The following is a 15686-nucleotide window of genomic DNA, read 5'->3' as shown; positions in this document are numbered from 1 at the left end:
TGCAATGTTCTGCAATTTCAATCAACCGAGGGTTTCAGAATTCATTTTTTTTCAGGTTTTAAAAAGAAAATTGTAAAGATGCACCACCTAAGTTCATGTGATTACTAACTACAGATTTAAGACTGATTTATACTTCTGCGTCGAGTGATCGGTATGACCCACGGCACCTGCCTTGCGTGTAGCATTTATACTTCTGCGTGCTGTTTGTGTTTCTCTGCAATAACCCTCCCGAAATGCAAGCTGGAAGTAGGTTTTTATCTTCCTCTGTTGAGTTTCTTTGCAGGTGTTTTGTTTTTTTCTGAATGCTAAAAGTAGCTAAAACTGGCGGACTGGCAACAACTTTAATCATAAAATAAACACAAAACAAAAGTTTCCATCTGGAACTCCTTCGAGGGACTTGACACTTGTAAACATTCGCTCTATCAGGCTTGCGGCTCTCAACACCGCCCATGCTTGTCAGCGGTACCAAGCCAACCAATGACAGAGCTTGCGCTACGCTTTGCAATGTGTAGTTACTATTTTGGACAGGTGTGCATCAGCATCAGCCACAGCGAGGGCTATGCGACAGTACAAAAGGCTGCGCCGGACCATACGAGTGCACTTGACGCAGAAGTATAAATCAGCCCTCACTTAATCCTAATTTCTGTAATAGTTTTGCTCACTTTCATTTGGAATAACTCATTGTAAGTCGTCCCCTTCCCATAGTGCCCTTTTTAGGCACAAATACACATTATGCAAAGTGTCTTCAGCTAGTTCCACTAGTTAGATGTGCGTTAGTAACTCAACATCCTCTCGCTCTTTCTCTCTTGCTGTCATCGGCAATCATACGAGACGTTCATCTCTCACCTCCGTCCGGCTGCGGCCTCTCTTCAGACAGGGCTTTCCTGAGGGTCAGGTGACGGCCGTCAGGGACCTCATGGGCCGGCGACTCAGACGGGGCTCTCTGAATGGTGAGCACACCAACTACGCTGTGCCTGTGGTGCCTCGGGTCGAGGCCGCCATTTTGGGCTGGGGCCATATATCAGCCACGGGGTGGAAGGTGAGAAGGAGGGGAGGTTTGGAGAGGGGAGAAGGGGGGCGAGATGGAGACTCAGAGTATGAACTTGTCACAACATGGACACCACCAGCTTTTACTGTGTAGTCACATGCAGCCACAGTCCGCACGGCCCGGCTCGGGCTCAAAGCGTTGACTGAGGTGCAGTGTAGGCCAGCGAGAGCCGCAGAGAGAGTGAAGGCAGGGTGGGATGGTGCTTTAAGGAGTGGCGGCCACATGCATGGCCATCTCGTGGACTGGGGTAGCTGCTGAAAAGCTGGCCGTCTGGGACAGAAAACAACTCAATGGGACAAATAAATAAAGAGTTAAATAAAAAGGTTGTCAGGGCTGCTGTGAAGGGCTCAGGTGGGCAAAAGGTGTTGATTTTGTGTTTGGTGCAGGTCTTAAACTCTCTAACTTTAATAACATGGCAAGATGAGCAGGTTTTACCTAAAAAAACCTTAGTAGTAAGGTTCCAACATGTCCCTTTGGGGTAAAATGACAGGTCTGCATGACTAAGTGCGTGACATGTGCAGTCAGATCTCCTCACAGTGATTGACAGGTCTTAGTAATCCAACTTAGCATACTGATTGATGGGCAGCAAAGTGCCAGACTAGGTCAGAAATAGTTTTTGTTTCTGCACAATATTTAAGCTGGAGTCTATTTTTTTAAATCTATTCTGAATCATTATTTGTACCATTATTTTTTGCATTGGCATATTGGGTGTTCCTTGAAAATTAAACCCATATGCAACAGGAACTGTTCAGGGTTTCAAGGATGTAAGGAAGCTTAAGGACAAATTATTAAGTTCAAATAGAAAACTTCATAGATTAGCTCTGTAACTTTAAAATATGATACACTGATATACATTTATAAATGATCTCTTGACCAGTTCCATGATAAAAACACTAAATATAACATGCTCCCTTAAATGTATGTGTTAAAAAATGTCATAAAAAAGAGTATATGTTTCTGTACAAGTGTATGTGACATGTTCTCAACATACTAGTGAGAACACACAGGCCGGGAGGAAGTGAAGTGACAGACTGTGACCACAAGGGGATCAGAGGAAGAAAAACTGGAGAAACCAGAAAACAATGACGGGGAAAGAAAAAAAAACCAAACGAAGGCAGTGAAAAAGAACAGAAGGAGGAACAGATGAGTGCGAAGGCAGCCATGCTGTGGAGGGTTTATTTGCGTCGTTTACTTGGTTGGAGACGGGGCTGTTGGCCGGCAGCTTCAGCCATTGCTGCAGCATCATCAAGGTGTGCCCGGGTCGTGCCACTTTTGCCATGAGCACGGGGGCCTCCATGGGGACGGGCTTGACCCTCGGAGAGGGATGGCTTTGAAGAGCTGGGGCTACTGTGAGATTTCTCAATAGTGGGCACCTGCGTGTCTAAAACAACCAGAACCAAATTACCACAAGAGCTGTTTTTTAGCCTATTTATTCATTTAAATTCTTCAAAAACTTCTTAATTAAAATATACATAAACTACACAGATGATCTGGTTATGTTATTTTAAAACTATTGAGTCTCCATCTGACATAAGTGGTGTGTTCCACTATTGTGCCCTAGTTAGCATCTAAGCAGGCTGCTTGCTGTCTGAGCGGCCCTGTCACACCTTGCGTGAGGTGACTGGAGTGAAGCGCTGGTGAGCTCAGCGCCGTAGTGAACTCAACACACATATATGGAGAGCGAAAAGCCAAAGCTAGGAAGCTTGAGAAATATAGGATGGAGAGATCAAGTGAAAGCAAGAACAATACAGATAGAAGAAAAGAAGACAGAATGCAGAGAAATGACAGCAGTAGTAGGATGGAGGACAGGAAGACATCACGTCTGGAAATGTGAAAGGAGAAGTGGCATGCGACGTGCACTCATACCCTTAGCAGGGTCAGGGAAGATTCCGTGACTACGGCTCTTAATGACTGAGGATTTGGGCGAGTCCTCCTTGCTGTGTCCAGAGGTCTTTGGGGAGTGCTGGCTCCCGTGTCCTCCAGGGGGTTTGGGTGAATGCTGACGTCCCTGTCCCGAGTGAGAGCGCCGGTGATGCTCGCCTTCACTCTGCTCCTTTAGAGGAAGCCAGCGTGGGACGTTGTCCAATTGGGCCGTGTTGGACAGGTCAATTAAAACCTATAAATCACCATACATGTACAATTTCATGATTATTCAGTGACTGTAAGATGAGAGTCCATCTCTTGGATTTGCAGCCTTGAACTTTTATACAGAATGGACCCGGTGTTTAATATTCCAAAGTGTGCTTAAAGCTTCTCACCTCTCCCAAGAAGTCATTGGCAGAGCTCTTGTCGTAGTCCCACACGCTGACCTCCAGTGTCTTCTTTCTCAACTAAACATGCACCACACAAACACAGAGCATTCAATGCCAATTACTTAGTTTGTGATTTTATCACCATACATTGCCTGAATACACCCTACAACCTGACCAGTTGGGTGATTAGGATTTATAATTCATTCAGAATTCAGTAAGTACATACGGTATTAATTTTTTTTAAAGTTACAATCGATAGTTCTACCTCAAAAAGATAACAAGTGAAAATTGATTTTGCTTTCTGCAATAATTCTGAGCAGCACAATGGTTTTCAACAGTTATAACGCAAAGCACACAAGCACAACATTTTGGAGTGATTTCTAAAGAATCATGTAAAAATGTTTAAATGACATTTACTTCAGAAAAAATAAATCATTCCCTTTGCTTCTATATATATATATATATTTCTTTGCTCATTCCCTCTAAACTTTGCTTCTGAGTTAAATACACAAGGAAATTTTCACAGTATGTCTGATAATATTTGTTCTTCTGGAGAAAGTATATATATTTATATATATTTTTGGCTAGAATAAAAGCAGTTTTTAATAATAATAATAATAAAAAAACATTTTAAGGTCAAAACTATTAGCCCCTTTAAGTTATATATTTTTTTCTATAGTCAAAGAACAAACCATTGTTATACAATAAATTGGCTAATTACCCTAACCTGCCTATGTAGCGAAGGCCAGCTAGTGAAGTGCTGTGCATGTAAAACCTCACTCCTCTGAACTCTAAGAAGGTGCTCTAGTGACAGATGCTAGAGGCAATGGTCTTTAGCCTCCTTGTAAGAGCAACTGACTCCCCTGCGGAAGGTTGCCGGTTTAACCCCAGCTCAGAGTTGGGTGGTAAAGGACTGGCAGGGTTACACCTAGATAACCTAATTAACCTAGTTAAGTTTTTAAATGTCAATTTAAACTGTATAAAAGTGTCTTTAAAATTTTCTAGTAAAATATTATGTACTGTCATCATGGCAAAGATAAAATAAATCAGTTATGAGAAATGAGTTATTAAAACTATTATATTTAGAAATGTGTTGAACAAATCTTCTCTCCGTTAAACAGAAATTGAGGGCTAATAATTAGAGGGGGCTAATAACTCTGATTTCAACTCTATATTTTTCCTTGCTGGAAACAAAGACAAAAAAGTCTTATCTGTTAAATTGGTAAACATCTTCAACATGATATGTAGTACTAGAGCATTAAATCCAGATGGTTTTCAACACAAGCCTCACTTACCAGCATTCTGTCTTTCTCTCTCAATTAAGAGGCACTGGCCTCGCTTCAATAGTCCAGTAAAAACATATCAATCACATCTGTCAGTGTCTGCCTAAGAGAGCTCAACCGACTAAAGAAGCTCTTTGGTCTTAATTAGAGTAAAGCACTTCTGGGAGACAACAGACTATTCCCTGTTTGCACCAAAAGCCTGAGATTCTCTCTGAAGAGCTTTCATATAATTGAAACCTCAAAACTGGTATGAAATCTTCAAAGTAAAACATTTTCCATCAGAATTTTTCCTAGACATCTGAAGCGCAACCTAGATGTGTTTGGTTACCTGTTCAAGGTGAATGTTTTTGTAGATGACAGTCTGGTTCCACTCCGGGTTCAGGGTCTTCTGAACATGCTTGGACCTTCTTTTGTTTTCAGCACTGCAGTTGAGAAAAACAAACACACCAAGAGGTCAGCATTCAATTAAAATAGAGCATCAGTGTGCACCAGACTTCAACAAGAAACACCCCACGCTGGTGGCAGATGGTCTGCATGATGGAGGACATGTAGTATAGGCCCACTTGTGTTGTTGCAATGACCATATACTACATTAAGAATGTAATCAAATGCATAATGATGACATAAAGAGCAAAACACAACATCATTAAGCCGTTCATGTCCAAGCATGGCCAAGTCTTCAATAATCTGCTTGTACTGTAGGAAAGAATCACATACCTGGCATTCTGCACAACCATGACCTGACTGTGAAGATCCAGCATGCAGCAAAAACAGACAACAATCAGTGATGAGTGGGAGACCGCAAAGGTGTGTGTATGCATGTGTGTGTGTTCGCAGTAGCTCATGCATTCATGCCCATATGGAGCTGAGAAATGGAGAGCTCCTGTTTCTGTAGGTTCAATCCAAGTACTGCATGATCAGATGAGAGCCAGAAATGGTCCGACACACATACACAAACATACACACCAGCCTACAAACATCAGCCAGCGCTATCATTTTACACACAAACTCAGCTGGCATTGATTTTCCTCGTTTGCTGACTCACTTACTGCACACATAAACAGGCGGACAAGCGCGCACACACACCTAATTAAAATTCAGCTAAAAAACTAGGGCTCACACAGTATGCATAATCCTTTTCGGGTCTTTCCCACAGACTTGATGCTAAGTACAGCTGGATAAGTGATTTTCTGTTTCGTTAACTCTCGGAAAGTAGCCTCTAGGAGAGCTGCTGTGGGAGCCTTAATTTACATTGCCAAGGGTGAAACAGGTGGTTTTATTTTTCAGCAGGAATCAAGATACTAACATCTTATTTTAACATCTCAGTAATCTCACAGCTTTACTGTCTGGTAGAGTTTTTAAAAAGGTAGAAACTGATACTGATTGATTCTAAAACTAGAATCTAACATGTCCTGTATATTGACCAAACACAGTTGGCAACCCACACTGGGTCTCACTTAAAGGGAAAGTTCACCCAAAATATGAAAATTGCCTCATAATTTCAACCCAGGCTCATTCTGATGTACCCCTAAATACATTTCTGGAGAGCACTAAATATGTCCCAGGAGCTATGTTTTTTTTTTGCCATTTTTGTTTTCAAACTCATCACTCATTTTGAGAGCTCAAATTTCTCATTCACACCTGCTGTTCTCGCATAAATCCACCAGAGGCTGCTGTTGACTGACTGATCAATCGACTGACCCACCCTCCTCCTTCCCTAAACCCAACCAATAGTGTTTTCAAAAGCACCGATTGACCCGCCCACCCACTTCCCTAAACCTTACCGACCTTAAAGCCATCGCCTGATTTTTACAACGTTTTCAGATTTTACCGCATTCTCACCCTGCGATTTACTTATTCATTTTATTTTTTGGCTTTTGTTTTTGTCTTACTGAAACTGTTCTTCACCAGACTCAAACCCCAACGTTGTGGTCAACTTCTCTCTGCGTCTCAAGTCCGCCGACATACATGGCGAGCTACTGAACAAACTGGTAACAGCAGGAAAGCCGTCCAAACAGAGGTAAGCGGTCAGCTGGTAAGCGCGAAACAGCATTATACTGCCCCGTAGCATCGTTTTAAAAAAATTAAATGCGGCCATACGTACTTCTGGCTACATAATTCGTGGTCTCCAGAAATGTATATAGAGCTACGTTTTCAGAGTTAGCCTATGTTGCATAATTTATTCTCCCTCAGGTGGTTTTCAACCTTTATGAGTTTCTTTTATCTGTTGAACTCAAAGGAAGATATTTTGAAGAATGTTAGTAGCTGGCAAGTCATTAACTTTCTTATGAGGGGAAATTACTATAAAAATCAATGGGTGCCAGCTACCAGCATTTTTCTATAGAAGAAAGAAACTCAAACAGGTTTTGAACAAGTGAAGGGTGAGTAGATGGTGGCAGAATTATCATTTTGGGTGAACTTTAAAGGGATAGTTCGATCTAAAATTAAGGTTTACTCGTCATTTACTCAACCTCAATTGGTTAAAAAGCTTTGTTAGTTTTTTCTGTTAAACACAAGGGAATATATTTTGAAGAATGCTTAGAAACTGTAACCATTGACATATATAGTAAGTAGGTAAATCAAGTGAAAGTCAATGGTTACAGGTTTTCAGCTTTCTTTAAAATATCTTTTTTTCACAGTTTGTTTACAACAAAACCAGACAGGTTTGGGACAAATATAGGGTGCATAAATGATGACAGAATGTTCATTTTTTTGGTGAACTATCCCTCTAAGACTCAATTCCAGTAAGTTGAGATTTGCAGAAAGTACTTACCCTCTACCTGGCAGCAAGTAAACTTTAACGAATGGATCAGAGTAGCCATTATTGTCCCGAGGCGCCAGATTCCGTGCTTGGAGAACATGGACGATGAGATTTCCCAGCTGTTTGTCATAATTTATTTGAAGCTGCAACATAGAAGAAAGTAAAAATGTCTTTCTTCTGTTGAAAAGGCAAATGACTATTACATAAATACACTCTTTTAATCAATGAATTAAGTGTGAAATTAAATATGAGTGATTTCATAGAGTGTTCATTCATAAGCAGCTAATTTCTAGTCGTAGATAGTTTCATATTGAAATTTCCACTTTTACAGGTCTCTAAATTACAGTTTTAAAATTCCACTTGGAGGTTTGCTTAATGAGCTACAGATGTAGCTGAGATGATGAGAGCTCAAATCTACCTGGATTTCTCCTGAAACTGGGTGGGACTGAGTTTTTGTACCCTCAGAGTTCTAAGAAACAAAAAACATCAGCAGTAAGGAAAGACGTGTTTTTTTGTTTGACTTTCTGTATCCAAAATAATTGTGCACATGGGATATGCATACCTTGCTGTGGCGTTTCTTGCTGACAGAGGGTGAACCAGGCTGGCCAGGACTGGGAACTGCACTGGAGCCTGCAGACGCTGAGGGTTTATCCAGTGCTGACGCAGAGGAGGACGGCACCTGCTGCTGGGACACTTTCTGCAGCTCGGCAGCCAGCTGCTTGGGGTCCACACCTGGTGACCGTGGAGGTCTGTCCCCTGTATATTTAGAAGTCAGGTGTTAGTAGTCACTGTGGTTAATTAAGACAATTTCATTTGATTGTCTTTTTCAATGACTCGAGGTTCTCACCTTTAACCTGGTCATGCAGGTCTAGATGGGAGCTATCAGAATCAGACAGCATATTTATGTCACTGGAGATAAAAAGAAATTGAGGAGTTTAGTAAAGCAAGCAGGAAATCAATATGTGACCCTGGACCACAAAAGTCTCAAGTTGCATAGGTTTATTTTTGGTAATAGTTTCTTTTAAGGCAAAAATCATTAGAATATTGTTTACAGATCATGTTCCATTAAGATATGTCAGATACTTTGTACCCTAAATGTATCAAATCTTAATTATTCATTAGGAAAATGCTTTGCTAAACACTTAATTTGCCCAACTTAAATAGCAATTTTCTTAATATTTAGATTTGTTAAAACATATTCAAAGTATTGAGTCTGAATATTTGGTAAATAAATTGTAAATCCGCATTTGTACATTGGGGCTTTAAATATCATGTTTCATTCAGAGCTAGATAGAAAACAGAAATAAAAAGTAGCACATAACTATTAATTAAGCAAATCTGACACTCACAGTCTGATACATAATTCGGCCTCTCCAACCTGGTGACCAACCAGCCCTTGCACCTCCTCGTACGTCTTACCACTCAAGGAAATGTTGTTCCACTCCAGGACTTGCATTCCTATGCAAACACACACATACAAATATAAAATCAGCCGCTTTATACAATGAATTTTATTTACATTTGATCAAATATACTGTAATAAGCACTGCAACATCAAGCATCAAGTTCGATTAAACAAGCTGTGCTGAAGAAATCCTGTGAGAAAGGAGAGGAAACACGTGCAACAGATTTCACGCCAAGTCACAGCAAACCAAAACCTCTTAGCGCACTTACACAGATGAAAGCGTGTCTTCAGGTAGGCCAGGTATGCCCTCTTTGGGCGTTTCGAACCTCCTACGTTACGTTGGATGCTTGGGATCCCTGGGGGTGAATGTGTACTCGGGTCATTTACACGCTTAAAGATTTTACTGTTTAATGTGAGAGACTAAACAGCCGGCTCACATTACTCCACAGCTTAACACCAGCCTGTTACACTGAGCTTGAAAATATACGTCAGTCACATGACTGTTGTAGCCATGACAACCCCATACATAATCACACTTACACCTAGTAGAAGCATTTGACATTTCAGCTTTAAGACGCTTATTCTGCTGTTGGGACAATATGTGGGAGAGAGATGATTCTAGATTATATAGGTCAAGAAAAGATGAGAAAATTAGTAGCAAGGTATGATTGGCTTTACATTGGGGTGATCTGTAATCAATTGTTCTGCACTGTATGTATTATGATGTATAGTTTTATAGGAAAGTAAGAGTGGGTTTATAATGAGACAGTCTGTAATTTTAGTTTTTATTATGCACTGTGTACTACTACTATATATGGTATTGCTTAATACCAATAAATAAAAAGGAAGGAAAAAAGAAATGATGAGAAGAAATGAGATGAAATCAAATGAAAAGAGAAAGATGAGATGAAAAGAGACAGCATGACAATAGATGTGAGGAGAAGAGACGAGGTAAAAGCTCAAATCATAAAGGAAGAGACAAAATGAGACGAGAAAATGTGAGGTGAGAAATAAAATGTAAACAACATGAGAGCAAATGAAATATATGCAATAAGATACAATGATTAATGCAGATGAGACAAGAAGAGATCAAATGAGGAAAATAGAGAAGAGATAAGAGCGGAAGATTAGAAGAGATAAATAAAAGGAGATGGGACAAAGAAATGCAGAAAAGAGAAATTGAGAGGTAGAAGAATGAACAAAGTTAGAAGAGACAAGATGAAAAGAAAAAAGGTGACAACAGAAGAGACTTAATGAGATGAAACAGATATAATACAGCTGCACAATATATCGTTTCAGCATCCATATTGAAATGTGCAAACATATACAGTTAAAGTCAGAATTATTAGCCCGCCTTTTATTTTTAAAATATTTTCCAAATTATGTTTAAAAGAGCAGGAAAAATTTCACAGTATGTCTAATAATATTTAATCTTCTGGAGAAAGTCTTATTTGTTTTATTTCTGCTAGAATAAAAGCAGTTTTTAATAAAATAAAAACATTTCAAGGTCAAAATAATTAGCCCCTTTAAGCTATAGATATATAAGCTACTATATATAATATATATATATTTTGTTTATAAGCTATATAGATATTTTTCTACTGAACAAACCATCACTACACAATAACTTGCCTAATTACCCTAAACTGCCTAGTTAACCTAATTAACATAGTTAAGCCTTTAAATGTCACTTTAAGTATCTTGAAAAATATCTAATATCTAGTAATAATTCTGACTTCAACTGTATACAATTGTCACATCACAGGACCTGTAATGAAAAGTGGAGTTGAGATTATAGTTGACCAGGAGCCATAATTAAGAATACATGGGTTTTGTGGCAAAGTTTACACCTGATATTGAAAGTTTATCATTGTACTATGCATTAGAGTTGACTGTAATATAAACGATATAATATAATAAAAATACAGCTTATTTTTTGTGTGTGTTTAGGGCCTTTGACTATGTAAACAAAAAAGAGTTTAAAGCATTCAGGCATATTTAAAAAATAAACTTGCTTGTAAGTTTGATTTAAGGTTAATTTTACTGAAAAATATACTCACGAAGACTATTTTACATTGATTTATCAATTTCTGTACATGAATCCTGTTCATTCCTGTTCATTCATTTGGTCAGAGGAGAAAATGGTCGTGCCCAACTAAGCCTGGTTTCTCTTGAAGTTTTTTTTTTTCCTTCACTTTCGTCAATTGGTGAATTTGTTCCTCGCCACTGTTGCCACTGGCTTGTTTGGTTTGCGATCGTGGAGCTGCACATCGATGGATTTGCTCTTCAGTGTTTGGACATTCAGCAGTGAAAAACCAAACTGAACTGAACTAAACTGAACTTCAACTCTGAAAACTGGACTGACCGCTAAATTTACTAGAACTTCTTTGTTTGACACAATCTACATTGTAAAAGCGCTATAGGAAATAAACATAAGTTTAATTGAAAGAGGAATTGAATTCCCCAGAAAACCATAAAGCTTTATCTTTACATCATTGTATTTATTTTTATTTATAATTTGTTTATCATATTTAATGCATAGCTGACTCAATACAGAATCATCTCAATCAATCCAAATGAATAAATTCTTTCCATATAGAACTATTCAAGTCATCTGGTGAAATTTTATTCATATCGGCATATATATTGCCAAAAAACATGATTTTTTCAGTATTGTGCAGCACTAAGATATAGGATTGAAAGAAATGATACACAATGAGAGGGAGAAAAGTGAGATGAGACAGTAGAGAATTAAGAATAGACTAAATTAAATATTGACACAAAGAAACACAATAAAAGGAGAAGAGACAAGCATAGGGTTAAGGAGTCAAATGTCTAAATACAAAGTGATATTTGATAGAGAGAGCGAGAGGAGGAGGTGAAAGACAGATGTGAAGTGTCAGTCCCAGTCAAAGCTTAGAATGTTCTCTCACAAAGCCCAGCTGTTGTATATGGCCTCATAAATAAGCCTGCGCGCAGACAGATCCACTCCCTCTGGCTTCACTTTCCCCCTCACCACCTATCCTGGCCCCTCGTAAATTAGGACCCAGAGAAAGCAGCACAAAACCCGGAGCCTAAGCAGACCTAATTTATAATGCTTCGTGCTCACCCTCACCCTGAAGAAAAAGAGAGCATTAACGTCTCCGTCATGACCAAGATCAATAGAGCTTGTAAAATTCAGCTCCATCAAAATGCCTGAAATAGTCCATCAAGATAGTGCGAAAAATTCTGATTTTACTCTTGGTTTTATTTCAAAAGTCTGTAAAGATTCTTCCAAGTCAACGAGAAACTCTAGCCGTCAGCAATCAATGGGTGAATCTGTCACATTGAGGTCAATTCTGGCTTGTGCAAAGTGCACATTTACATAACTGCATGGTAAAGAAGACCGTGGTAAAGCAGTAAAACCTCAAACTCTTTTGAACTGAACACCCTAGAGACATCTCAGTCAAAGTTTCGATATAAATTTAACACTGATCTGTGCAACACCTACACCGACAGTATACACTGCAGAGGAAACACAGTCATGAACCTGAAGCTTCAACTTCATTTTCTCCTTCTCTATCTTTATCTCTCACATCAAGAATGAGTCATTCTGCAAGCCCGGAGGTGAAGAATCACGCAAATTAACATCATTTGTTTTTTTTCTGTCTCCTGCCCTGAAATATCACGTCACTTTGTGCCCTTTAACGTTAACTCATGCGATTCTCTCTCTGCCTTAAAAGACAGTGAGCATCGATACACCGCTTCAGCTTAACCCAGTCAGTGAACCCACACAGGAACATGTCTTTTAAAGTGTAACCGCCTTTCATTGAGGTGCCTACCTTCCACAATCTTCCCCGTCTGTTCTGCTGCTCCTCCAGGTAATACTTTGGCCACATATGCACCGATGTCTCCATTGCTTCCCGGGACCTCTTTCCCTCCAACCACTCTAATTCCCAGTCCATTTCCTGTGGAGAAATTGTATTAAAATAAGGAGGTCAAATACCTGCACAGAGGGTGAACAAGCATGAAAAGTGGAATTATTTAGTTCAATTTGCTATATTTGTTTGATCTGTAAATTTCCTTTAATTGTCAAACACAATAACTGAAAGATTTTGGATTAAAGGGTTCAATTACTCTAACCATCAGTGATTTCAACAATTGATGTTTTAACCAGCTTAAGTACTTAACATTTTTGTACCAATAAATTTTCACGAGTTCACACACACACAGATATTTGACTGAATAGAATATGCGTGTTAGGTGTGCTGTTTGGGGAGAAGGCTCTGAGCATGGAAAAGAACTTGTGTTATTCTCCTTATCAGGATTGAGAAAGATAGAGTCTGAGCCTGGCACCAGAACGCTCCCCCCTCCCCCAGATTTAAGTAGGTATCGCGTTTAATAGTGTGGAGTTGGGGTGGTGGAGGGATGCTGAAGTCAAAAGAAAACGAAGGTATGATGTGTTTGACTTTTTATAGGGGTTTTGTCTTGAGCTGACTGGATAAAAGAATGATTGTCAATGATGACGTAGCCTTGTCAAAAACTGATCATGCTCCTCCAATATTTTTTCTATATGATTCCTAAGCATTAATGAGGAAATTATTAATATTCACTGAAGCAAAACATCTGATAACCGGACACTACAATCAACACAGAAACTCCAGTTGCCTTTAAAAGGATAGTTTACTAAGATTTATTCAATATTTACTCATTCTCAGGTGGTCCCAAACTTTTTTGAGTTTTTAAGAAAAGAAAATGCTGTAAAGAAAGCCTAAAAACCTGACTTCTACAGAAGAAAAAACAAATACTATTAAAGTCAATAGTTACAGATTTACAGCTTTTTTCTAAATATATTATTTTGTGTTCAATAGAAGAAAGAAACTCAAAAAAGTTTGCAACAAGTACTGGGGGGGGACTCTCGAATTTTCAGTTTTGAGTGAGCTATCCCTTTAAATATTGGCATTTGCAAATCTTTTCCAGGCCCACACTGCCGATTCGAAAATTACTTAAAAATTGACTAACCTTATCTATGAGTTTAATAATATACATTGTCTAATTTAGAATTATGATACACATACCCTTCCATCAGACTAATTACCTAAATTACAGTGCAACAAATCCACCAGTCACAGCGCAGTTTACTTGATATAGCCTTAATTCATTGTCTTTTTAAGGCGCTTGTTTCTTCATCAGTTTCTAATTACGAGAATAATCCAATTTGTGCATTACACGCCATTTTGAGCTTTGATGACTGATGAAACTGGAGGGATGCCAATCTGCCACATTGCTGCATAATGTCTGCCCTGTTCTAATGCTTAAAGGAACAGTGACACAACAGACAGAAGGGAATCAGCCCCACCTACGTGACATACCAAAGCATAAGAAGGGGGGCAAGACCGCTGATGTGCTGTTTGCTCAGCGGGTTTGTGTCTGTTGACATTTCGTGTGCAATGATCTGGCAAAATGAAGCGCCACAAGAGGACGCTAAAGGGGAATTGGAGAAGGGATAATGTGTTGTTTAGTAGTAGGCCTAAAATAAAACTGTGCCAATGCAATCTCAGCATGGCGAAACTAATGTTTGCATAGACATAAGCCTCGGGCATTTCTCCATGCTTGCCTGGTAGGCGAACAGATCCTCTTTTACCATGGGCAGCTGTCTGCATTGTTGGAGCGTGTCAGAATGCCAAGTAGCATAGAGTATTTGACAAGTTGCATGTCTTACCTGATACACTACGATCTTTGGGATCCCTCAGTAGTTTTATTCTTGCATGAGGAAACGGGTAGTGAAACTTTCCCTAAAGATGCATAAGCACATTCAGACAAATATTTCTTTACAATCTTTGTAATATGCTTTTGCAATAGCATTTTGCTGATTTTTATTTCAAATACCTGTCTTCTCTCCATCCCTTGTCCGTTTTCAGCGCGTCCGTCTCTCGGTTTATCAAACCAGTCGGTTTCTTCTCGACGCAGGTGGTACGCTTCAGAAAAACAGATGGAAATTAAAACGTTAAAGTCTTGCTTGCCAGTCTGTGAAAACAAACCCCTAAGGGCCCTCTGGTAATATCAGGTACTAGAAACAGCTAAGGTACGTATGTCTTATATTCAAACAATACAGAGCCATCTGGGACAGAAAAGGAAATGGTTATACAAAGTGGAGCAGTTATTCTCACATGCAAACCTTAAAAAACCCTGAGGACTCAATTCTTTATTTTTTTTTTACAAAAAAAAAAAAAAAAAAAACTAAAACAATTTGATCTTATACAAAATTTCTCTGGCCCAGCTTTGGCCCATACAATCAAGTTTTGCGTGGCCCCCATGCCACAGTGAATTACAGGGCATGACTGGACCAAGTCTGGCTTCCAGACAAGGGCCAAACATGGACTATATCTGGGTCAAGTCACACCCAAGTTAATTATAACTTATAACTGGGCCAGGTAGGTTGGTGTGCCATGATTGCAATGAAATTGATAAACCCTTTAGGCACACTATAGGCGTGCTTTTTCTCAAATCGACCACATTGGTAGAATTTTTTTCTTGGGTCATGACAGGCCAAACTTAGGCCCACATATCAATTTTTAACATTGGGGCCAAATACTATATTTTACATCTGGCCCAAAGCTTATGTGCCACCTTAAAGATGGTGCCACCTTTGCCAAACCCAGGCCATGTTTGGCCCACATATTGTAAGCCAGTGCCGGATGAATGCCCGCTGTGCTCTGGGCCAGAATTCTTTACTACAAGGGTACTATACAGATCTCCAAACATCTAAAGTTCTTTTTATAAATAAAAAAGGATTAATGACAAACAGGCATTGGAAATATCATGGTATACAACTTTACATTGGTGTAGAGTTTTTTGGACAATGTAGAAAGGTTATATATCATTCATTTCTTGAGAAGACTCAAAGGCAACTTCAGATGTATTTCATTATGGATTAGTGCATAATCGGCCTCATGTC

General features: G+C 39.2%; 1 protein-coding gene across 22 annotated transcripts in view; it reads right to left on the bottom strand.

Moving 5' to 3' along the window:
* pcloa (piccolo presynaptic cytomatrix protein a) overlaps window positions 1-15686 on the bottom strand; it is a 64230-nt gene that overhangs the window by 8444 nt on the left and 40100 nt on the right. For 5 of the 22 annotated variants that reach the window (XM_087248067.1, XM_087248069.1, XM_087248085.1 and 2 more), the window contains 14 exons: window positions 14618-14706; window positions 14451-14523; window positions 12571-12696; window positions 8694-8802; window positions 8192-8253; window positions 7907-8100; window positions 7763-7813; window positions 7357-7487; window positions 5301-5327; window positions 4912-5005; window positions 3307-3378; window positions 2915-3164; window positions 2241-2429; window positions 847-1008 (listed from right to left, as the gene is read on the bottom strand). In XM_087248067.1, coding sequence (XP_087104193.1) covers window positions 847-1008; window positions 2241-2429; window positions 2915-3164; window positions 3307-3378; window positions 4912-5005; window positions 5301-5327; window positions 7357-7487; window positions 7763-7813; window positions 7907-8100; window positions 8192-8253; window positions 8694-8802; window positions 12571-12696; window positions 14451-14523; window positions 14618-14706 — 1629 coding nt within the window. Of the gene's footprint in view, window positions 1-846; window positions 1009-1244; window positions 2430-2914; window positions 3165-3306; window positions 3379-4911; window positions 5006-5300; window positions 5328-7356; window positions 7488-7762; window positions 7814-7906; window positions 8101-8191; window positions 8254-8693; window positions 8803-12570; window positions 12697-14450; window positions 14524-14617; window positions 14707-15686 lie in introns of those variants that run through there. The other 17 variants (XM_087248075.1, XM_087248079.1, XM_087248077.1 and 14 more) reach the window with 7 other exon arrangements.

Source organism: Danio rerio, chromosome 4, assembly GCF_052040795.2.
Source record: "Danio rerio strain M-AB ecotype USA chromosome 4, GRCz13ab, whole genome shotgun sequence".
In the NCBI taxonomy this organism is placed as follows: domain Eukaryota; kingdom Metazoa; phylum Chordata; class Actinopteri; order Cypriniformes; family Danionidae; genus Danio; species Danio rerio.
Note: the sequence above shows the minus strand (reverse complement) of the source record. Positions and strands in the feature narration are given on the sequence as shown.